At 24.3% G+C, this 24,058-nt stretch overlaps 1 protein-coding gene across 2 annotated transcripts; it reads right to left on the bottom strand.

Moving 5' to 3' along the window:
• Positions 1-1,478: 1,478 nt before the first annotated feature.
• LOC129608685 (protein catecholamines up-like) lies at positions 1,479-4,734 on the bottom strand. Of its 2 annotated transcripts, XM_055520348.1 has the most exons (4): positions 4,721-4,734; positions 4,291-4,647; positions 1,835-1,951; positions 1,479-1,766 (listed from the first exon to the last, which is right to left on the bottom strand). In XM_055520348.1, exons 2-4 carry the CDS (start codon positions 4,577-4,579, stop codon positions 1,663-1,665), a joined length of 510 nt encoding a protein of 169 aa, XP_055376323.1. In that variant the 5' UTR covers positions 4,580-4,647; positions 4,721-4,734; the 3' UTR covers positions 1,479-1,662. The 2 variants fall into 2 exon arrangements, with proteins under 2 accessions (XP_055376323.1, XP_055376322.1); XM_055520347.1 differs by having other exon boundaries at positions 4,291-4,726.
• Positions 4,735-24,058: the final 19,324 nt, after the last annotated feature.

The following is a 24,058-nucleotide window of genomic DNA, read 5'->3' on the forward strand; positions in this document are numbered from 1 at the left end:
TATTATAAAGAAATAATAAAAATACACGTACATTTTTGATAATCCAAATTTATTATATTTAATCGAATGAAAATTATTAATTTGCGTATTACCTATGATATTTGGTATAATAAAACACAATTCATTATGAATTGCAGTTTTTTTAATGCGTGATTGTAACACTTATGTGTTATTGCAAATGCATTTTTTGGGGGGGGGGGGGGGGGGGGCGATAAGTAATCATAATCTCTAAATAAACATAAGTTTTTTAATTGTTAAATTACCGTAATTCTATGTTATTTTTCATCATTATTATTAATTCTTTAAAATGTCAATAATGACATTTCTGTGACATGTTAATTCAGGTCTATTATAGTAAAAAAAAATATTGAAAAAGTGCTTTAAAAAATCTTTTTGTGAAATGTTCTAAATTGACGATTAAGTCTATTTCGCATTAGGCCATTTATTTTAAACTATGCGTATAAGTTAAATTAATTAAGGCTCGCAGTCGTATTTCTCGAGTATAATGGTGTAGATAAAATGTTCAGACTAAGAATCCTCTCTCATGAAGGTATTTTCGTCTGTACTATTCAAGAACAGTTATACAAGCTTCTAAAGCTCATTTTAAAGTCGATGGAATTTTCAGAAATTACAACGGAAACATTTAAAATCATTTAACTTTGGTATATGGCAGCATAATTTAAGCAAAATTTTTTTGTACACTCTTTTCTTTAATTATACTCTTGCTGTCACTTACACAAAATTAATATTTAACGTCAATTAATATGCTGTGCTGTACGTTTCTTATAACTCAAAGTAAGACCCGTTTCTATCTTTCATTTCGATATAAAAATGATAAATTTCAGGAATTTCATTGCTATGAAAGGGAATCTGAAGTCAAATAATCAACATAACTTATCAAAACGATTTAATTTTCGGGATGGTGGGACATTGAATCTGTTAATATATGGTATGTATCTTCCGCATCTTTAAAATTAGAAGTTGTGTCGATAATATTAAATTTCGGACAAGTTATTTCAGGTCAAATAATTAATCAATTTTATTTTAATATGGAAGGAATCGCAGAAGAAATAAAAAAAAACGTTCCGACAGGTGAACAATTGCTTTAATAAGGATTAAAATCTATTTTTCTGTTGCATATTTATATTATTTAAGAATTAAAATTATGCTTGAAGATTAAAATTAAAACAAAATCAGTTTCATTGCAACAACTAATTTATAATGATTTTCTTTATTTTCTTATAAAAAATTCATATTTAAAATTATTTATGTTTATGTATAAGTAAGTATATGCTTATATAACACGTATACATATTATATAATTAATGAAAATTCCTATTTACAAAATTGATCACAAGTTTTTTCTAAGAGTGAAAAAGAAATATTAGAATTTTTACGATTTTCAAAAATTTCTTAAAAAAATATTTTACTTCGGTATCTCATAGTACAGAATATATTCGGAATTTAAAATATTTTAAAGAAATTTTTTAAAATCATAAACAAATATTGGCAGTGATGAATTAAATTGGTAAATTATAAACTATTGAGTACTCAATATATTCTACAATGAAGAACTTAAATTCCTAAATAAATATTAGATTTCTTTTCTTTTTTTTTTTTTGAAATTTTTCAATGGATATGCATATATTTGATATTCTTAAATTAATGATGATGAGAATGTAAATTTGAATTTGCATAGCTTTCAGCATGACCATGTCCATGAGCATATTCGTGTCCATGACTATGATGATCATCATGTCCATAAACTTTAGAATGAAAAAAAAGATGTTATATTTTGATATGAATATTATAATTTAAAAATATAAAAAATTACTTTGTGGATGATGAGCATGTCCTACGCGTTTAACAACAGCATTAAAACCAGCATGTTTATCAGAAGTATATTCTACGATACGTGTTGTACCATCAGGCTCATGAAGCATATAAGCACCTGTAAATTTAAAATAAAAAACATAATATTCATTCGTATAGCACATATAAAGCAATAATATATTAAAATTCATATAGGCTTAATCATGTTCTTAATTTTAACTTTAAAATAGTCTTTTTTACTGCAGATCAAAACTTCTTCTTCAAAACTGAGAAAAACTTGCAAACTAAGAAGTACCCATACAGAAAATAATAGTATACATAAAATGTTGTTGTTAATTCTTTCAATTAAATGCAATTCTTGCCAATCATAAGATTTAATTCTACACAGTTAGTTTAAAATATAATGACTCGAACTGCTACCAATTAAATAGTTCTATACTTGATTTCTCATGACTCGAACTGCCACCAATTAAATAGTTCTATATTTGATTTCTCATGACTATGATTTCATACTTTATTATCTATACTAAAATTTTTGAGTGGACCCCTCTACTAATCTCTTGGTCATTCATTCATTAACTCAATTAAAAATAGAAGACTTCCTCACAGAAAAGAGGATTTCGATTTATAGTTCTTTTTTAAAGTTCAAGACTGACTCTGTATAGTTTTAAGTTAAATTTTTGACTATACTAAATTTTAAGTTAAACTTTTATAATTTAATATTTTAATTTTATTATAATTATTTTTATAATTTTAATATTTGGGATTCTTATACCATCTTTCTGTTTGTAGTATTGCCAATGTTTTGTAATTCTCATAAAATCGAATTATTAACGTATTCAGAGTTGCTGTATTTCCAAAAATTACTTCTGTTTTTTATTTCTGCAATATTCTGCAGGTTTTCGCATTATAATATTGAAATTTTGCTTAACAATTATTTAATATTGTTATATTGTTATTTGTTATACAATATGTTATATAACTGTATGTCTTACAAGTTTCCAAATCCTAAGAGACAGCTGTTATAATATTTAACTATATTTTTAAATTTTAAAAATTTACTAGTTCTTTAATAAGTAAGTATTATTTTTTATAATTATAGATCAATTAATTTTTTCGTTTATTATACTATCATTAATTTTTTTACATTTTTTTTTAATTTTCGCAAAATAAATAAAAAAACGGTTTATGGGTAATAAATGCATAAATATGGGGAGCGTTTTGTATATTAATTGTAAAAAAATTATTGCGTGAATATTTGATAATCCGTAACAAAATTTTTATACGGTGTATGAATTGAATAATTTCGCCTTCTTTCATTACACTTAAACACATAAGTATAATAGATAAAAGGTTAATAAAATTGTTAAGTTATCGTTTAATATAAAAGATGAACTGAACACGCTTTAACGGCTACAGTAACATGTTTTTAAATTAAATGATCATAAAATGATAAAAATGTTTAGTAATTTTATTTTACTTATAATTAATAATTGGTATGTATATAAGATTATAATAAAATAATTGAAAACTAAGTGTGAAATAAATTTATTTGTTTAATGGAAAATAACAAATATTTGATTTTTAATAGAGATGTTATTGCTGAAGAGAGATAATGAAAGGAATAAGCTGAGACCAGACAAATTGCTTGTAAAATAGTACACAATTCTGGTTTTTTCATTTTTATTTTCTAATAATAAAATGATGTTTTATGTTCATATGTTATTGCTTGAACATGCAAGTAATTTGTACATTTTTATTGCATACTGAAAGGGTACCAGAAATTTTGTATTATATTGAATAGAAAAAACAATTTTATTGTAAGAGATCTTTACTGTTATAAAAAATTGGCAATTCCTGGAACTTCCTGAGCAGTAAATGGATGGGAATTCCAATAAGACTTATTGGCTTAATAAATCTTATCAAGAAAGGAGTAGACCTCAAATATTTATATGTCTGTATTCTGCTGTGTATTTCAAGTGTAATCATAAAATTTGAAGAGCTTTTTGATTTATGTCGAAAATAATTAAAGTCAACATTTAACAAAACAATAAATTAAATTTAAATTATTTATTTTTATACTTCTCGTGTCCAAAATATCTATCTAGAGGGGAGTTGTTTCTGAAAACTACCTTAAAACTTAAGCAGTTAAGTTTGAAGCATTATCCAGCAGAATCTCTATGATGTAAAGAATTCCAGGCAACTCTTTAAAAAATTGGCATAAAGATTCTATTTAATTAATTTACTTGGAATTATTTTAATAATATCATCTTGCATTTCAAAATAAAGCATTATTAAATCTATATGAGACAAGGCTCTTGTTTAAATTGAAATATTTAACATTGGGATTTTTAACATATAACAAATGTTTTAGATTTTCGTATAGAATTTCGTATTTTTTTATCAAGATTGTACACTTTAAATTTTATCACAAGATTAATTATTTTTTCTACATACCTTTAACATGATCGCCATCACGATGTTCCCATTGATTTTTATTATCACCAGTATGTGAATCTTTTACACCATAATCAAATTTATAAGCTGGATGTGCATAATAATCATGTGATTCATCATGTCCATGACCATAGCCATGAGCATAACCTCCATGCTCATGTCCATGATGAATTGGATGTGAATCTTCATGTTTAACAACACTAGCATAACTACTAGCATGACCATGATGATAACCAGCAGTGGCCATACTAGCAAGTCCAAATATTAAACCAATTTTAAATAATTGCATTTTGACTCTAATTTTTTTTTAATATTATTTTTATATTGTTTTGTTAACTAAAAACTTTTGTTAAATAACTAAAAAAGAAAAAATTAAAATTTAAATTATATTTTCAATTTTGTTAATATTTTTTTTTTTTGTAACACTAACTTTAAGAACGTTTTATGACCAACTGATGCCAATATGAATTTTTCGCTTGATTTATATACTCTCGAACAAAATGTATTATTGTGATGTTTGGCGGTAGAAATGCACTTCAAAAAAATTGCAAGTTTTTGGTTACATCGTCTATCATCGTATATTTACAAAGAGAACTGAGCGCACATTAAACTAGTAAAACAACTAGAAATCCAAATTGAAAAATTTTTGCGAAGAAAAAAAAAAAACTAAAACAAATAAAATAAAAAATTGAAAATCAAATACAAAGAATTGTTTTTGCCTTTGTTGCGAGCGTTTTGTTTTTCTTTTTGTTTCTTTTGGGAGATGTTTGTGTGTTAAATGAGCATTTCTTTTACAAACTATTTTGCTTTTGTTTTTTTTCTAATTGTCTGTTGCTATTGCTGCGCTTTTGTTTTTTTTTTTTTTTTGAATAAAAAACGACTTTTTTAGCATATTGCAAGTAATTTTCGACGCGGTATACTAAAAACAAAAAAAAAAAGACACAAAATTTTTCTGTTTTTGCTCTCTTTTCATTTATAAAAGTTAATTGGAAGATTATTATATGCAATACACTAAATACAATTTTTATCTATTGATTGCGCATATATATTGCAATTATTTAGTGGGTTCAAAAGTGTATCACTAGTTTTGTTTGGTAAAAAAAGAAATGTGTATTGAATTAGAAAATTTAAATTTTATCATATTGCTCTAAGATGAACTTTCCGATATACTGTAAGTATGTTAGATGGGATTTTTATTAAAAAAATTAGAGAATTTGAAATTTGAATATTTTTTGATTTAATGATACAATGTTTATAATTCAGGAAAGCGAATAATTTGATTCTCCTCATGAATATGCTTTGGGAACAGCTGTGTAGCTTTTTCCCTTTTAAACCAACTTTTTGAAAAATTTAATTAAAAATTTTAATTGTCCAAACAATGTTGTTTCATGCAAATGCGGTTTAAGGTATTTAATTGTAGTTTGCACTGTTGAACTAATTATGATTTTTGAGTTAATAACTTGATTAAGTTGTGATGCAGTATACTCAGTTTAGTTTGTTTCTACATACAGAAAAATAGAATATAAATTTAATTAGGCACACCTTTTACAGCTCTTAATAAACTAAATATTTTCTTTGAGTTTAATATGTACAAATAACTAGCATTTTTTCTTTTTTAACTTGCAAAAAATACATGCAATTTTTATGTCAAATGTTTACCATATTAAGTGCATTACTGTGAACATGCAGTTTAATATTGTGATCAGTGATTTCTAAATGTTCTACTTTAAGTATTTGGATTGAAATGAACTAACAAATCCAAAATATTATGGAAAGTCAATTTTTTTTTTCAAACACAAAAGTATAGTTGCTCATATTTCGTCAACACGATTTAAATTTTTGAAGTTTTATTGATTTCCCGAAATAATTGAGTTTAGCATTTGATATGTGTCACTGAAACCCGATGAGCTTTGATATTTGGCAGGTGACAGATGACAGTTGACATTTGACAGGTGACAAATGGCGGCTGACAGATGACAGGTGGCACTTGACTGATTATAGCTGACAGGTGACAGGTGGCAAATGACACTTGACAGGTGACAGATGAAAGTTGACATTTGACATTTGTCCATATTTGAATTGTTGCATTAATTTTATTTTTTAAACAATTTTTTTTATGGTAATCTCCTCCATATTAAAAATTCGAAACAAAATTTTTACCATTTTCTTATATTCAGTAATTTTTTTTATAAATAAACAAAATTTGTAGGGTTAATTTTTCTTATACAAAAATTAAGTATAATGTTTACATTTTCTTCGCTTATCGTAAAATTGAGCACTTGTAATAATACAATTTAATTTGAAAAAAAATTTTCCTATAGAAAATGTCACTTTGACATTTTGTTATTTTGACACTCTGTCATAGTGTTATTTTTACTTTACTTTCTTAAAGTCTTCATATTTTCAAAATTTCAAAATTTTCAAAACTTTTAAATACAAAATTTAAAATTATGATAAATCAAAAAGATAACATTTTTCAAACCACTGTTTAAAAATTGAATGTAAATATGCATTTATAAAACATGAATTGAATAGTTCAGTAAAAATAATAATAACTGTATAACACAATAGCTTACTAACCAATATTTGCAAACATTAAACAACAAAAAAGCTAGTAAATAATAATAAAGGAGAGAAAAAAAAGAAAATTTCGAAATTCTACTTTACTTCTTTTTTGTCCATTTATACTACTCTTATTATTTCAGAGGTGTTCTTGAGATTTATAGCATATGGGTATATGAGGAAAATGCACAGAAAAATTTCAAACAGAAGTGAAAAAAAAATTAATTAAAATATTAAGTTGAGACTAAGAAAAACAAAAAGCCATTTATAATTTATATGAATGGAAAAAAAATTAAAATAATATTGCTCCGTGTTTAAAGGAATTGGACAATTATTTGATAAGAGCTAAAGAATCGGACAATGAAATTAATATTAAATAATAGGATAATTTAAAAAAAAGAGTGCCTGAAATTTATACAGAGTTTAAAAAAAAGTACCTTTACAAAAATTAAACAAAACTGAGAATGCCAACAAACCTCTTAAAGCCCTTAAATCCACAATAAAATTTAAAATTTGAGTATTTTTGAGTACTTTTATAATTTTGAGTATTAGTGATTGAAGCGAGATCTATTAAAAATTTCTGTGTTTATAACTAAACAAATTTATTGTTTTTCTATTCGTTGTTTTGTTTTTGCAATTTTAATAAATTTTATAGCGTTTGTCTGTCTAAGTAGTCTCATTATTTTAAAATTGCACTGCTATTATTAATTGATTTTTATGCTGTGATCATAAAATTTATGAAATTAATTGTCATAAAAATGTCATAGATATTAAAACATTTTTATTTCATCAATTAAATTTTATTAATAGTTTTTACTCTTAAAAATAGTTGGAAAAATTTCGTTGACACTTCATAATATTGGTATGTACTATGAAATATTTCCCCCCAACCCAATGGATTGAACAAAAGACTTAAGCTAGAAACTTCGTAAATTGAAAAAGTAATTATGTATGTTTCAGTGGAATTTTGCTAAAATTTTGTAGTGGAACAATTGGTTTTAGAATATTTCTTTAAAATTCTACAAACACTTGGTAATAAATTTTAAATTCAAAATAATTAAAAAATTATTTTTTATTTGTTTATTCTCTCATGTACACCTTTTGTATTGAATAACTTTGCGAATTTTAACTATAAAATTTATAATTAATTTATTCAGGAATTTTCTAAAAAAATTTTCATAAAATTGGGAATTATAATAATCGTTTTTTAATATACTAAAATAGTAAATTTATTATTTTTAAAATAGTGTGTAAGTTTTATTGTACCGCTCCAATTATTGATAATCAATTTAATGATTATTTTTTAATAGGAATTCTTTTTCGTTGAATTTTTTTTTAACTGCTTCCAAAACGTTAATATTAATAGACGTATAGTAAGGTTAATGTAATTTTTTTTTGTTATTTATTTAAAGCATTGTTTTTATTTTAAAATGAGTTAAAATAAAATTCTAAGCTAAAATTTTGCGCAACGATAACAAATCAACCAAATCGAATTGTGTGGTACAAGTATGCAACCAACAAAACAAAAGAAAAAACGATAAACACAAAATATTTTCAATAAAAAATATAAAATGTTTGGTCAACAATTTTAAGAAACATAAAAAAAATTTGAATTACGAGGATATGTGCACATACATAATTACTATAAATGTAGTCATATATGTTATTTATACACATGTATGTGTTACTGCATGCAATTCGTATAATAGCGATACACTTCTGATATGAAAAAGGTTTTTATAGGTTGTAAGAATTGCATGCGGAGGTAAGAGATTTCGTAGTGGATTTAAACTTTGAATGAGTAGGCGCTTGTGTTTGAATTTTTATTTATTTTTAATTTTTGTAACATGCCAAAAATTTTTTAGTAATGTTAGTATTAAAATTTTACTTTCAATGTTTTTGGTTTGAGTTGAACAAATTTATTATAAACATTTTGTTGTAGTCGTTATATAAGTGATTATATAATCTTAATCTTCGATACTTCAGAAATTCTTCGAAACTGCAAGAGGTGATGTTTGATTTAGAGAGTGTTTAAAACGTAATATTTTGTTTTAATGACATCGGACTTATTCATATTAAAAAAAAGATTATTAGGAGCATTAGGTTTTAGGGAATCACGGCAATAATTTAAAAGTGTAGTAAATGACTGGTGTTCAAGAACAGATGTATTTGGATCAGAAAATTTCAGGAACTGCATTTATCCCAACCATAATTATTCTTGTTCTTCTAGGTTGATTGGATAATTAACATCCAATCTGTGTCTTTTTTACATTGTCTTGTTTTGGTGAATTTTTCAACTAGAACACTTCATGCAATTAGAGTGTGTTAAATTTTAATTGCGAGGGTATTGATTTTAAATCTTCAATTTCTCTCAAATTATTAAAATATTTATATGGCACTTGAATCACAAATTCTTTTCTATAAAAATATAAATTAAAAAAATGAAAATAAAATTGGGATGACTGACTCTACACCTGTGTTATAATCAGTTTAATAAATTTTAATTTTCACCTGCAAAAGTCGACAATCCTGGGTTGAAAACTAAAGAATTAACAAATGTCCTTGTAGTTTTATTTTATTAATTATACGAAATCAATTTTAAACTAAAAAAAAAATATTACTTTAATAAAATCTGGTATACAAGTTTAAATTGTTTTAAAAAATTTTTTTTTAATTTTCTCAATTTTTCTTATTGTTGAAAAAAATTGAATTTTGTTGTTGAGTAAATTGCTTAAGGTAATTAGTTTTTGGCTTTAAATAAATTAAAATAATTAGAATCAATAAATTTTAATAAAATTTTAATAAAACCACATAGAAATATAAAATTTATATTTCGACAATATTTTGTTGGTTTTTTTTGTATACGAGTATTAAATTTATAATAAATAGAAAACTGTGTGGATAATATTGAAATATCGTGTTTTTTTTAATTATTTAATTATTTTAAAAATTCTTTTATGTTTGTAAAATTAAATTAAATTGCGATTTATCTAAATAATTTGATCAAAACAGTATAACACAAAAGAGTAACAATTTTCCATACAAAACGTTTGTTGATAGTAGCTCTGTTATAAAATAAATTGAGTACATTCTTTAAAAATTGATATAAAATTCAAGAGAAAGATTTGTGGTTCATAAAATCTATAACTTTTTTCTCATCTGACAAAGTTAAGATTATAAGACTGCTCATGTACGTTCTGGCTTAATAAATTTTTTCGATATTGAAGAATGTAAAAACTGTGCAATTTTAATTTGAGTTTGAGTAAAAATTTTGAAAACTTTGCTATTTGTAACTGGCTTGTTCTCAATGACTTGTATAGCTCGTTTATAAGAAACCACTTTTATTTAAAAATAAATAGTTGGAGTCTCTATACTTATTTTGTATAGAGTTATTAAAAGATTAAGTTTCCTACAAGAAGGCGCCTTTAAAAAGAAATTTCGCTTATAAGAAACAAAATGATTGACAAAGTTAAGTTTCTTTTGGCCGGGTGATGCTGTATAAGAAAAAATGTCAGCATCATATTAACGTTAACAAATCACAACTAATTTTTTAATATAAAAGTGTCGGTGGTTATTGTTATCAATCTACACAGATGGAATGCCACGGATTAATCAACTTTGGAATGTGTCATGCCTCGGGAACTGGATCATTTTTCGAGCCGATCTTACAATTTTGCGCATATAAAGAGAAACAATCAATCAATTTCCATGAAATAAAATATTTGTTTAAATTTGGGGTTTTAAAGCAATGAACCTAAAAATTTTATTGACAAGAATGGGCTCGGAAACCGAACTATGGGGCGATTTTACATATTTCAAGGAAGGTTAAGTAAAAACTTACTGCTGTCCTTAAAATTGTAAAAAAGTGTTTAAAACGTACTGTAATACTTTACTAAACTAAACAATACACTTTACGGTCGGTTATGTAGAGATCACATCAGATTTTATTTTTTTTCTGTGACCAATATCCTATTATTAGTATAATAGAGTTAATATTCATTGTAATAAAATAAACGCAGAGAGTTATATTTGTGACAAATTATTAGACTTAATTAAATTTTTTGAAAAATGGAATTATATAATTAAATTGTGTATTTCTGGTGACTCCAATATTAAAATTACAATTAAATTTAAAACTCTTAATATTTAATTATAAAATTTTTGAAACTTATACTACATAACTATTTTTAATGTTAATTCTAGAATTTTCTATTTACAAATTGAATAACAAATATAATTGCATATAAATTTTACAATTCGGCTTGTAGCAAATTATTATCAACAAGTTTTATCATAAAAATCATTTACATTAAATCTTGAATTGTGTATAACCTTTTTTTTACATAAATAATCATAAAAATATCCGCGATTATATCAAATAAAAAATATTTTTAATAGCTACCGTTTAAAATTTTTTAATAATTTTTTTTTTTTCGTAAATATTCGTCATAGATATTAGTTGCCATATATACATATACAATAATAAGCTTATGAAAGATTATTATGCATTTTCTGAAATTTAACTTGATTTATGCATTCTGAATTACGCCTTTTCCCAATACATAATCATTTAACTTTCATACATGCAAGCATGTGTATTAGGTAAAATTGTCTGCTAATATAATTTTAAAGTGAAAATGCAAAAATAATGGTTATGAGTTGGAAAAAAAAAGAGATTTTTTTTATTAATCGGTTTGAAGCGTATAATTTGTGACTTGACAGAAGTGTAAAAAATAAAAAAAATTTCAAAAATCAAATAAAAATTCATGGCATTTTTGTTTTTTTTTTGATTTAATTCATTGTGTATTTGATCTTTTTACCGACTGTAATACAGACAAAGAGGTAAGTAATGTGATGGCACCAAATTTCACAAGTCGAATTTTTGACGGGAGTAAACTGTTTTTGGAAATGTAGATGTCTGCCTGTCTGTTTGTCTGTTCCTTTGTCTAGTTTGTCGTGTATTTTAATTTTGTATTTAATTTTCTTTGAAGTAATTTTGAAAATTTGATGGCTTCATCAACATTTGGGTATAGCGAAAAATTTAACTTCTATTGGGGTTCAATTTCACATTTTTGACATATTGTTAGTGAAATTATCAATGAAATTTCTAGAAATTTAAAATTTTACTTCTGTTTTACAACGAATTTCTCAAGGGAATTCGATTTTCTAGGGTGAACCTCTACTAAGAAGTAGACTTACATTTTTTAAGCAAATAATGAGAAAGCGTTTAAGCAAAATTTTCATAATTTTGTGCAACGCTTTCATTAAACTCCAAAATATTTACAAACATTTCCATTTGGTCATGTACTGACCACATCAGATTGGTTTTTTTTTTGTTATTTTCAATAATGCTGTGTGGTATTTCAATTTGATTATCACATACATATATAAAACCAAAATGCTATTTTATAATTTTTCATTTCATACTTTTCGTTTTTGCTTAATCAGCCAATTATTCTATTAATCAAAAAAAAAGAAAAATGATAAATTTGCCGCCAAAAAAATAAAAAAAACATTAATAAAATTTACACACTTTTAATAATTCAATTTGTTTTTTTTTTTTGTTCAATTCTGCCTTGTGCTCCATATTAAAAAACAAAATGTAAAATATTTGTTAATTGTACCGGATATCTAAAAAATTAATTATATTATTTTGCAAATCTTATAGTTGTAAGACTTAATATTTTAATTAAATTTAAATTACGGTAGTTTTATGGTAATAAAATTGTTGAAGGACATTAAATTAAAATAATTGATAAGAAAAAGAAAAAAAATTTAAAATTCTATTTATTGTTTTTTTGTTATTTTTCTTCTGAATTCCAAGTCTAAGTGCTTAAGAATTATTAAAATTGTTGTGATTTTCGAATTTCCAAATCTAAATTATCTCTATAGATTTGATTGCACATTATCATTAGTAAATTAATTTAATATGCTTGTAAAGTCAAAATTTATCTGGATTTTTAATTGTAAAAAGTGTGTGATTGATTGAAATGATTGAAATGATTGAATTCGGAGCATTTGAATAGCGATTATAAAATTTATTTAAATAAAATATTTGTTAATAATGTATTGATTGTTCAATATAGACGAATAATGTATTTTTTTACATTAGAACTTAAATCACACTTAAAATTATCACACTGAGCTTAAAAGACAATTGTGTGAGCATTTTGTTGAATAAATTCTATTTTTTAATTTTGTTTTATTTGTACTTATCTACATTTAAAAACCTTATAATTATAACTGTATAATTGTAGTAATGGTAATATGTTCTCATGATAGTGTGTTTTACCGACGATGGAATATATTGCACGTAATCAATGTAATATAAATGTCATTATGACAAGTACTGCAGAAAAGCAACTTCGATAATTTTTCATTCTTCTGCAGTTGAGATTGACTCATAGAAAGAAGTAGTATAGATCTCCACCTTTTAGTAAAGATCTCCACCTTACCTTGGTTGGGCTATTCATCTGCTCTGTTGCAAATGTATATAAAGAAATTTTCTTTGTATATTTTATTTAAAATTTTTATTCTAGTGAAATATAAAATCCTTATTGACATTGATTGATATCTGTAAAAATCAGATTAATGATAATTAATTGACATATGAGAGAAAAACTATTTTAAAAATGAGCGAAAGACCGATTTCGAACAACAGTTCATCAACTATAATTCAAGAATTGGCTGTAAAGTCTGAAATTTGTTTAAGCATCTATATTTATATGATACTCGTAAAAGAAAAAATAATTTTTCCCACTCTGAAGAGCCGTAACTTGGAACGAAAAAATTTTATTTTACAGAAATAATGTCTTCTGTAAGACTTAAATATAAACTAACACTGCACTCAATGCTGGGTTAAAATGTTATTGCACAGGCACAGGCAGTGTTATTGTTATTGACAGCTTACTATAGCTCGACTTCGTTTACCGTTTATTATATAAGAAGTTTTCCATAATGAATTCTAGATTATCTAATTGAAATTTATTGACAGTAAAATTTTTAAGTGCATATTGAAAAATGTAATGAATTAAAATATTTGCAAATCATGTGTATTAAACTCTTGTTTCAAAGTCACTATGGAAACCCGTATGAGGACTACAGGTCAGCTATTTGAAATACTTGCCTTTGAATATGGTCCTTGGAGTGTTGCGATTTTTATAATGTTCCGGTCGAATATGCTGAATTATTGTCTTCTTATCCTTCGTATAATAGCTGCATGTGATTATATCCTAAATTCAAAAAGTAATTCAAGAAGGAAAATGTTAAAAATATTGAGATTGAATTTTCATACTTCCGCTTTTATTTTATTGAGCGAATAAAACAAAATCAGCGCATAATTAAGTACTTAAATTTTATTTTTTTTTCTAATTATTTTTACAAAATTGCTATATTAAAAATGATTGTAATTTAATATACAAATATTGTTAAAAGTAATGACAGCTAAAAAATGAAAACAAAAAATTCTTGAATTACAAAATGGTTAATTTAAAAATCAAAATAAGGAAACAAATAAATTGCTATTTGTAAGAATTAGAAGCCTAATAAAATTATGTTAAAAAGTTAGCGTGTCAGAATTGCATTTCTATAATTAATTTATTAATTAAATTATTTTTTAAAAGACATGTTAATGGACTGATGAATATGCGGCCAATATAATTTCAATGCAATTTTTCACGGTTCGTTTACAAAACAAAAAAAAAATACAAACATAATTGAAGTGTGGAATTTTTAATATAAATATTTGAAAGTTCAATTTTTGTTTTTTTTTCTTTTAAATATTAAAATTGAAAACAAATTAATTAGATAATTATGAAATTGAAACGAAGGTGTTTATTTTATAAATAAAAAAAATTAATCAATTCTTTGTTTTGTAATCAATTTAAATATTTTAGGAATTCAAATAGAATTTCTTGTATGTTGATGGTTTTCGGAAATTATAAATAGAACCTGAAATGCTGTGCAATAACCGGAGAAAACAGCATACAAACGAAGTAATAATTAATCAATTACAAACGATTTTTTTTATAAAATTAAACATAACATTCTAGTTCAAATTCTGCTCGCACAATAATTGTGATGACCCATAATTATACGTAGATAGCAACTATTATTTGCTTCGCTACACATTTGAATATTCTGCAATTTTATTATTGCAAAATAATACAATAGATTTGTCATAATTAATAGATTTACTTGCAGCAGTTTTACTATTAGTAATTTAAATGCAAAACATACTTTGAGATCCATATGTCAGTAATTAGGTAAGTAGTCTAATGGCTGAGGATATAAATCAAATTGCTGAGGATATATGCACAATTTCGTACATCTTCTTGAACGTTTAATATAAATTTTTCCAGTTATTATCTTTTTTTATGTAGAACTACAATCATAAGCCAATTTGATTATAGAATGAATAAAAATATTTCATAATATTAAAACCAACCTTAATGCGTTTATGACTATAAGGCTAATAAAAATTCCTTTATTCCATATTCGAAAATAATTAAATATAATGAAATTCTTAAAGACTTTATATATTTACTTATAAATTTTATTATACTTATTAACAAAAAAATTCTTTTGACTCTAACAATTTAATATAAGAAACAAAAATAAATGACCTTAAATACCTCAATTGCTCTACATATGTAAATTTATTTATTACAAATAATGTGCTTGTGTTTTGGCTTATCATTATAATAAGATCATTAATAAATTTTTGTTTTGAGTCCATTGTATAAATTCAATGTCCGCGAAAAAACTCCTTTGAAAACATTTCAAAAATATTTGAAAAGCAAAATTAAAAATGATTTTAATATTGAATTTGAAATATTTGTAATTGTTTTTTTTTTGGCGAGGCGTGTATTTGGAACAATAAACATAATTTTTACAATAAATTTCTTATTTTGTTCTTCGATTGTATCAATTGTTCATACGTACACAAACAATATAGGTGAACACAAGCAATAATTCTTGTTATTCTTGTGTTTTACTTTAAGAGAACAAAACATTTTTATGTACCCAAAATAATTTACATGAATTAAACATTGAAATACAATATATTTTTTTCTGTGTAAATGACAATAAAGTGCTATTCCTATAATAGCTTTGTAATAAAGAAAAGAAGAAAATGATTGTAATAATTTTTAAAACCAAATAAAATTATTAACTATAAGCAAGTCATAATTCTGGTCGTCCTACATATTACACATGCATTCTTTTGTCAAATTAGGAACACAATTAGATTCTTGTTGTTTGATTATGTTGTAAATGAAGTTTTAGATCAGAGTACAATAATTAGTGATTTGGATTTTATTAGTGGTTTTAAAAATTAATTTCAATGTTATATTTTGAAGGAATACATTATAGGATAGTCAATGAGAAATTCTAGGCTAAATTATGTGAAAGCTTTGATTTTCATACTTGTGTTAACGTGTTGAGGTATTGAATACTCATCAAGGTTTGTCCTGGAATGCTTTCAGTTCCGATGTCAATTGCTTGATGTAAAGTTTCAAATCAAACTTAATTTTTTGAATTTTAGTTGAAAATTAAAAAAATTTTTATTATTCTACAAAAAACTAAATTTTAATTTTGAGTACAGAATAAAATTTTTCGTAAAAAAAATAATTTCAAATTCGTGTCAAATATTTCACAAATTCTAAATTCAAATTTGACCCTGTTATTTAAATTTACACATTTCATAATATTAAAACTGAGAGTAAAATTGGAGTAAGAGCCACAATTTAAATTCAAATTCCAAAGTTTTACAAAAATCATTATAATTTATAAGAGGAGTCTTGTTGGAAAATTTTATTTTGCGAACGAACAAGAATTCGAGAATACAGGCTTGATTTTTTGAAAATTCTTTGCATTATCTTTTGTCTTAAATAACCTACAGTCTGATCGGCAATTGGTGTTGAAACTATTGGTTGCGATTTTTAGCAGAGAATTTATTCGTGGGGGGGATGGGTTGACTCAAACATGTAGCCATAGTCTCGGAGGCTTAAAGAAAATCAAATTGGAAAAGTTCTGTTTCACAAATATCCATATAACAATTTCAATGGTTTATATAACAGTTTCAAATAATAGAATTATTATTGAAATAGTATATTAAATAAAATTTTAAAGATTTTTTAATTTAAGAAAGTCGTCATTCAAATTAATTAATTAAAATAAATTTTTAAATAAAAATTTCAAAAGTTTAACACTATATTTTTATTTCTAATTTCTCATGAGAAATAAATTTAAATTCGTTTCACCCAATATAACAAGATAGTTGAGGAAATATTATTAAAATAATGAATGAAATATTATTTAAGTAAAATATGTGTGGGTTTTGACTTTATGTAACACTTTAGAAAAATATTTAATTTTATTGGTTTTATTTTAGAGTAGACCATTAAAATCAAAGTTTGGAATAAACTTAAATCTTGTTGAAAATAATGTTACGTTTATGACCACATAGATATACACAGGATTATATAGTTATTCCAATATAATTCCTATATAAATATTTAAATAAAAAATAAACAATAATTTTGGTTTATGCAAGAAAATAAAACGTATTTAGTTCACCAAAACATAATCTCATTTTAGGTATGTCAAACAATAAGGAAAATTAAAAATATTTACAGTAATTTTGCTTTGTATGTAATCACAAATATTTTATATAAAGTTTTTTGTTTTTCTTAATTTACATGCAATAAAAAATAATTGCATAGTACATAGAGACCATGGGTCACTAGAGAGTTTGTTCGCAGAATATAAAGATCAATTGCTTTTGGCAAAATGATTTTTGATTGATTTGAATTGGTGATTGTAATTTAGTTCCTTGATTATAAATTTTTAGTTTTTTAATTTATAAGTCAATTTTTATGTGATTTTTGGCTTTTGCAATATAAAAAAATATTTTTATATTTAATTGTGTTTGCAAGCAATAATTGTGTGTGACAATCTGAATTTCTGATCGAACTAGATTTTGTTTTTAATATTCAAATTATGTTCGAAATTTGGAAGACTAATTAGATCCGGATTTACGTGTAGTATTTACATATATGACAACCCTCTTATCAAAAAACGATGTAGCAATGAATGAATCCAACTTAATGTAAGTGAAAAATAAATAATCTGTTTAAAATAGAGAAAAATCTGTAGAGGTCAATTGATTTCATGACTCTTGGTATTTACATATGCCAATTAAACAGGTGCATTTTTTTTCTAAATTTCTTAAATATTTTAAAATAAAAATTAAATTAAAAAAAAAAACTATGATCCAATTTTATTCGACACCTTTAAGTAAAATTTTATATAAGACTAATTTGCTTACTAATTGAATATTAAATCAAAATTTGAAACTATCAATTTATTAAATTACCAATAATTTCATGGTTCTGTTTTCTTGTTATTGCTTTTACTTTTTATTTCTTATATTATACTTTATTTAATTTTAATTAATAGTTATCCTTTAAGATATAAATTTTTTTTGCCATTTTTATGTACTAGACTAGACTATAAAAATGTAGCATAAAACATAACGAATCATAATGTATAATTAATCAGTTGTAATTTTTTACAATTTAATATTTTAGATATTTACCACATATTATTATGATTACTTATTTTATGTTGTAAGATACGGAATTGAATATTTAGATTACTTAAATTTAAAATAGGTACTGGGTGATTTCATTCCATATTTTTAATTCAAACATATTATAGCGTTCATAATGCCAAATTTAAATAATGCAACGCCAGCAATGAGCATAAAGGGAAACAAAACAAGATTGTTTACACAATAATAATTGCAAATGTTTGTACCAGTCATATTTGACGATACTTCAAAATTTGGATTTTCTTTTTTGTACAATTCCGGTTTTAAAAATTGGCATGGTGCAAGTTAATTAAAATAATAAAATTATTATTTTAATACAAATTATTGCAACCATTTAATAAATTCTTAAATTTGTGCCGGAAATGATGGAGATGAAAAAATGGAAACCACCTCACAGGCTGGTAGGTTTTCAGAGAGCTGAGTTATAAGATTTGAAAAATTTTTAACGCCAAAAAAAAAAATATTTACGAGATTGAAGTGAAGTTAATATAAGCTTTTTGAAGTTTTAATAAAGGTTTTTTAAATTTACGGATTACACATGTGATGCAAGTGGCACTTAAAGTAACCTTTTTTTTTCCTTAGTGAACATAGGCCCCAAGTACTATTAAATCAAAAAAATTCCATTAAAATCTAAATTTTTATAAAACAAACACTGAAACACTCTGTTTGTACTCGTATAAAAATTTTTTCTACTGTACAATCAAATTAAAAATTAAGATCATATTTAAAATGCAAAATGCTATTAACAATCGCAATTGTGCAGTTCAATTACTATGTTATTTACAAATGCAATTATTGTGGTTTATTATGACATTTTTGGTTAGTTGATTTTAAAATTGCAATAGCCTTAAAAAATTCAAATAACTCCATTTTTTTTTTTTAATTTTAGCATATTATCATATGATAATATTAGCGAGTAATAAGAAAATAAAACTAAGAAAACAATTTGGTTTTTTGCAAATTATTTTTTTTTCTATAAATTCTATAATGTTTACTTTTTCATGCTCTATATATGATTTTGTTAGGTGATTTTGCAATCTTAGAAGTCTTGTATATTTTTCTAATTTTTTATTTGTTGTTTTTAGATATTAATTTTAATAAATTTATGTATGTTAAAATAATTATACTTATGTCAGTTTGATCGTTCGTAACGCCCTCTATATATTTGTAATACATTAAATATGATTTGATTTATTCATTTTTTCGCTAAAGGGTTAAATATTGAATAACAATAAAATGGATTTTGTGTATTTATGGCTAATTGAAATTTTAAGTATATGTAGGAAACAAATCTAAAATATATTGTTGTTGAAATATGATGAATTTATGACATAGGATATTTGGTGCCATTATATAATTGTTGTTATTGTACAAGATGATGTATAAAAATTTTGAGTAAATGTCATAATTTAAAATACAAAGTTGCAATGCTAGATCAATATTGAATTGAAGCGATTCTGTTTTTTAAATCAATATTTGTATTTTCTTTATAATATGAGTTTCATAGTTTAAAAGGGTTTAATTTCTTGGTATTTTATCCTGGGTTTGAATATTTGCAGTAGTGCAATATGAAACAACGGAAGAATCTGTAAAGTTTTTCGTTTATCAGAAAACCTTCTTTCAAAAACCTTCTTCTCCATTTTTATATGATAATGCGGCCATAAAAAAATTACAAAAATTAGTAAACATATACTATATAAAATATTATGATGTGTGAGAGAGGAATCTTTGAACATTCTGAGAGTTTTAAAACCACAAAAAAATCGATTCAGTTATACAGGATCGTATTTTGTAATGGAGCCTACCGCAAATTAAAAATCTCAAAGCAATATAAAAGTATATATTGTAGGGGTAATAAAACCTCATTTGAGTAAAATCTGCTTTTCCGTGTATAATATTTTCGATTAAGGATATTTTTTCAATAGTACTCAGTTGAGGAAGCAAAATTTGTTGGTTTTCACCCTTATTTAGCGGTCTCCATTCTTGACGTTCTTGTCGTTCTCTATTTTTTTGCTTTAAACGAAGTATATTGAGACAATAACAACAGTACAGCACAATACATGCAATAAATAATGACTTTTGATTTAAAAATGGCTCTCGAGAGCTAGGTTCTTCTTTGAAACTCTGATAGATTTAATTGTTATCAAAGCCGGTTTGTCAAATTGAATCTGAATAAATTTTGCGAGTTTTCTTGAGAAATGCTTTTATGCTTATCGATTTATTAATGGTGTGATGTGTCAAATGTCAAATTTGACACATTAAAATGATAAATGATCAGTTATATTAAAATGATAAAATCAAAATACTCAAAAAGCTCCCTTTAACTATTAATAGCAACTATATAAACATTTATAAGTTTACAACAATAATTTGCAATATTAATGTTAATTAACAAAACCATTAATGGACGTACTTTGTAAAATTTTGCTCATTATATGTTAAACAAGTCATTAATTTATAAAAGCGTGCAATGTGTAAATGCTATCGTACACAATATTTTTTTTAAATATAGCCAATAGGAAAAATTAGAGCACTTGTGTTTCAACTGCTCTATAATGCAGACTTTTTAATAAAGTTCTTTCTGAATACAATTTTCATTTTATTTTTTATAACAACCAAATAAAAGAAAATTTTAATGAATTCATGATTTTTGTAACTGTACAAAATTTTTAATTGTATTTTTTTTTCTTTTTTGTTTTCTTAAAGTTCATTAAAGGTATTTTATATTTTCCTTCAAGGCAATTCCTTTGTTCTTTTCTCTAAAGCTGAAAATGGAACTGGAGGGAAAAAATTAATTTAAAATATCATTCGTTTACAAAACATACAAATCGTATTTTACAGCAGGTATTAAAACTTCATTATTAGTGTAGAAAACGATCAATATTAGACCTTCAATATTCTATTTTTAGTATAAAACAATTTTTTTTCCAGGTTAAATATAAAAGGTAACTTGGATTTTTTACAATTATTAACATTTTTTTTTGGTATTTTATGTACACATTTCTTGTTTGTTTGCTTTTTTTTTGTGTAAGTCTAAATCGTGATGAGATAGAGTTCATACTTGCAATTTCAGTATATTTGTTAATATCAATATCTTGACCAGCCAGAACTTGTAACGATTATGCAACTTTTGTTTTTGTGTTTTTCTTCGGTCAGCCCCCGCTATACAACAGTGAAGTGTCTCATTTCTTACATTTTGAATTTCTTACATTTTTTTTGTTTTTTTTAACTTTAAGCACATTAAAAACACAAAAAATTTAAAAAAAAAATGCTTATTATTTTAACTCTGTCTTAATCTATTTTTCCGGAACTTTTCAAATTTCCAAATTTTTCAAATTTCTGTAAAAACTGGAACAATTCATTATCATAATTGTCATAATCTACATTAATTAACCTGATTTTAGTTTGAAACTGTCTGTTATGTTAATTACTGTCAATGTTAATTTTATTGTCAAGCCCCAAAAGTATGCAATAATTATTAATATGTATAGAGAGAACAATTTTAATAAAATATTTGTGAGATTTTTCTAAAATGTTTTTAGAAGTGTTTTCTAAATCAATCTAGTGATTTAGTGAAGAGTGTGTTGAAGTGCATAGAAGTGTTTGAAGGGAATTGTGCTACTTTACAACCTAGTTGTTTGATTCCAGTTTATTAAATATTATATAAAAAAAATTTAAGAATTAAATTTTTTTATGCTCTTGTAAAAAAATGAAATAGTTTGGAATATTAGGATATTTTTTTTTTTGAAACCCAGCACCTGTATTATTAGAGATGCAATTGAGTTATTTTTTATTAAGTTGGGCAGAAAATAAAAAACTTAAAAATTAGGTAGGAAAAATCGAAGATAAATCAAAAGTATTGTCAGTTGGAGACATTTTAACTAAAGTATGAGGCACATTTATATAACGTATAATTGAACACTATATACACTAAAATTTCGTGCAATTCAAAATTCTTACAAGCAAATATAGTTTGCAATTGGACAACAATATTGTATGGACAACAATAGTACTTGAAATAGAAAAAAAAAATAATTCAAAAAAATTTGCTTTGGTTAAAAATAAATAAAAAAAATAAAAATTGGTGGAAAAATTGTAGCACGAATTCATTGTAATGATAATTTATTGAGTTTAAAAATGGAATTCAGGAAAGAAAAAACCAAAATGTCAAGCATAACCTATAAAATTGTTTTTTATGTTATATAAATAAATTTATGATGCTGTTTTTTTGTTTTGTAAATGCAAAAGTTTTCAATTAAGAAAAAAAAATGATTTGTAAAATTTAATATGAGTGCAATTTAATACAATAAACAAATATTTTTTTTTTTGTAAAACAAAGCCGTACACGTGAGAACGTCTTGTAAAAATTTCGATGTATGTGAACGCATATTATGTGAAGTTATGTAAAACGAAATTTCAGCAATAATTAAATGTTTCAGCCTCAGATAATTATGATTTTATAAAACTATACTTCATAAGCATAATTAAGCACTGTTATCAAATTCTTGAAATATACTGTAAGTCGTTTTTGGGTTGAAGAAAATTCGGGTTGAAGTTAGTAAAAAATATTCGAATTTTACAATTTTCTTAATAACAAATTTAAGAAAAGTAGCTTTATATCAAAAATAGTTTTTGAAAGGTAGCTTTATTTCACAAGTAACATGGAAATTTATCTATGCGATCTTTATCCGTTAAGGAACAACACAAAAATATTCGAATTTGTTTGACTTTCTAACCAACAACACTTCTCTGTATAAGAATATTCAACTCTGTCAGTTTTCTGTATAAAAATATTCTACCCTGTATTTAGTTTGAAACCGTTGTAATCCTGTCGGGTTCCATTCCCTTAAAAAATATTAAACCGTACATTAGTAACTATTCAATATATTGCGATGCTGAAATTCTACCCATCTAAATTAAATAATTAACATTTAAATTAAGTAATTCTCAAAGTACTCAATTTATTTTAAAAGCATAATTTATGAATAACATTAAATAACTTTATAATGAAATATTTATATATTAAAATAAAACTAACAATGTTAAAAGTAAAATTACCACTAATCATACTTATTTAATCAAATTGCAATTGCAAAAGAAAAAAATTTTGTAAAACAAATATGATAGGTATAGACAAGGTGAGGGATACGTCCAAAAACGAGGAAATTAAGAAAATACGTGATTTATGGTGGAACACTGTATTAACCTTAAAATTCCTTGAAAACCCAAATTTCTGTGCAAAGTTCTTTCCTCATTCTAATTAAATATTTTGAGATTTTTGAATACAAAAAATTTTATAACAATATGTGATAGGTATAGGCAAGGTAAGAGATACAATCATATACGGAAAATTGATCACTGTACTAATTTTAAAATTCTTTAAAGAATGTAATTTCTGTGCAAATATGTTCCCAATTCTTATTGAGAATTTTGAGACAGACAAAACCTTTGCAAACCATATGGAATGGGTATGGACAAGGTTACACTTACGATCAAAACCGAAATTAAGAAAGTACTTGTTTTTTAGAGGATCACTGTACGAATCTTAAAATTCTTTGAAAAACTTAATTTCTTTACACTATTTTCATCACA

This window comes from Condylostylus longicornis, unplaced genomic scaffold, assembly GCF_029603195.1.
Source record: "Condylostylus longicornis isolate FDR11 unplaced genomic scaffold, ASM2960319v2 ptg000033l, whole genome shotgun sequence".
In the NCBI taxonomy this organism is placed as follows: Eukaryota; Metazoa; Arthropoda; class Insecta; order Diptera; family Dolichopodidae; genus Condylostylus; species Condylostylus longicornis.

Bases quoted from the DNA above. Each gene is read 5' to 3' on its own strand.
- LOC129608685 (XM_055520348.1), bottom strand. From the start codon at position 4,579: ATGCAATTATTTAAAATTGGTTTAATATTTGGACTTGCTAGTATGGCC. The intron at 1,952-4,290 runs GTATGTAGAAAA...TTAAATTTACAG, and splicing joins TGATGGCGATCATGTTAAAG to GTGCTTATATGCTTCATGAG. The intron at 1,767-1,834 runs GTAATTTTTTAT...TTCATTCTAAAG, and splicing joins ACATGCTCATCATCCACAAA to TTTATGGACATGATGATCAT.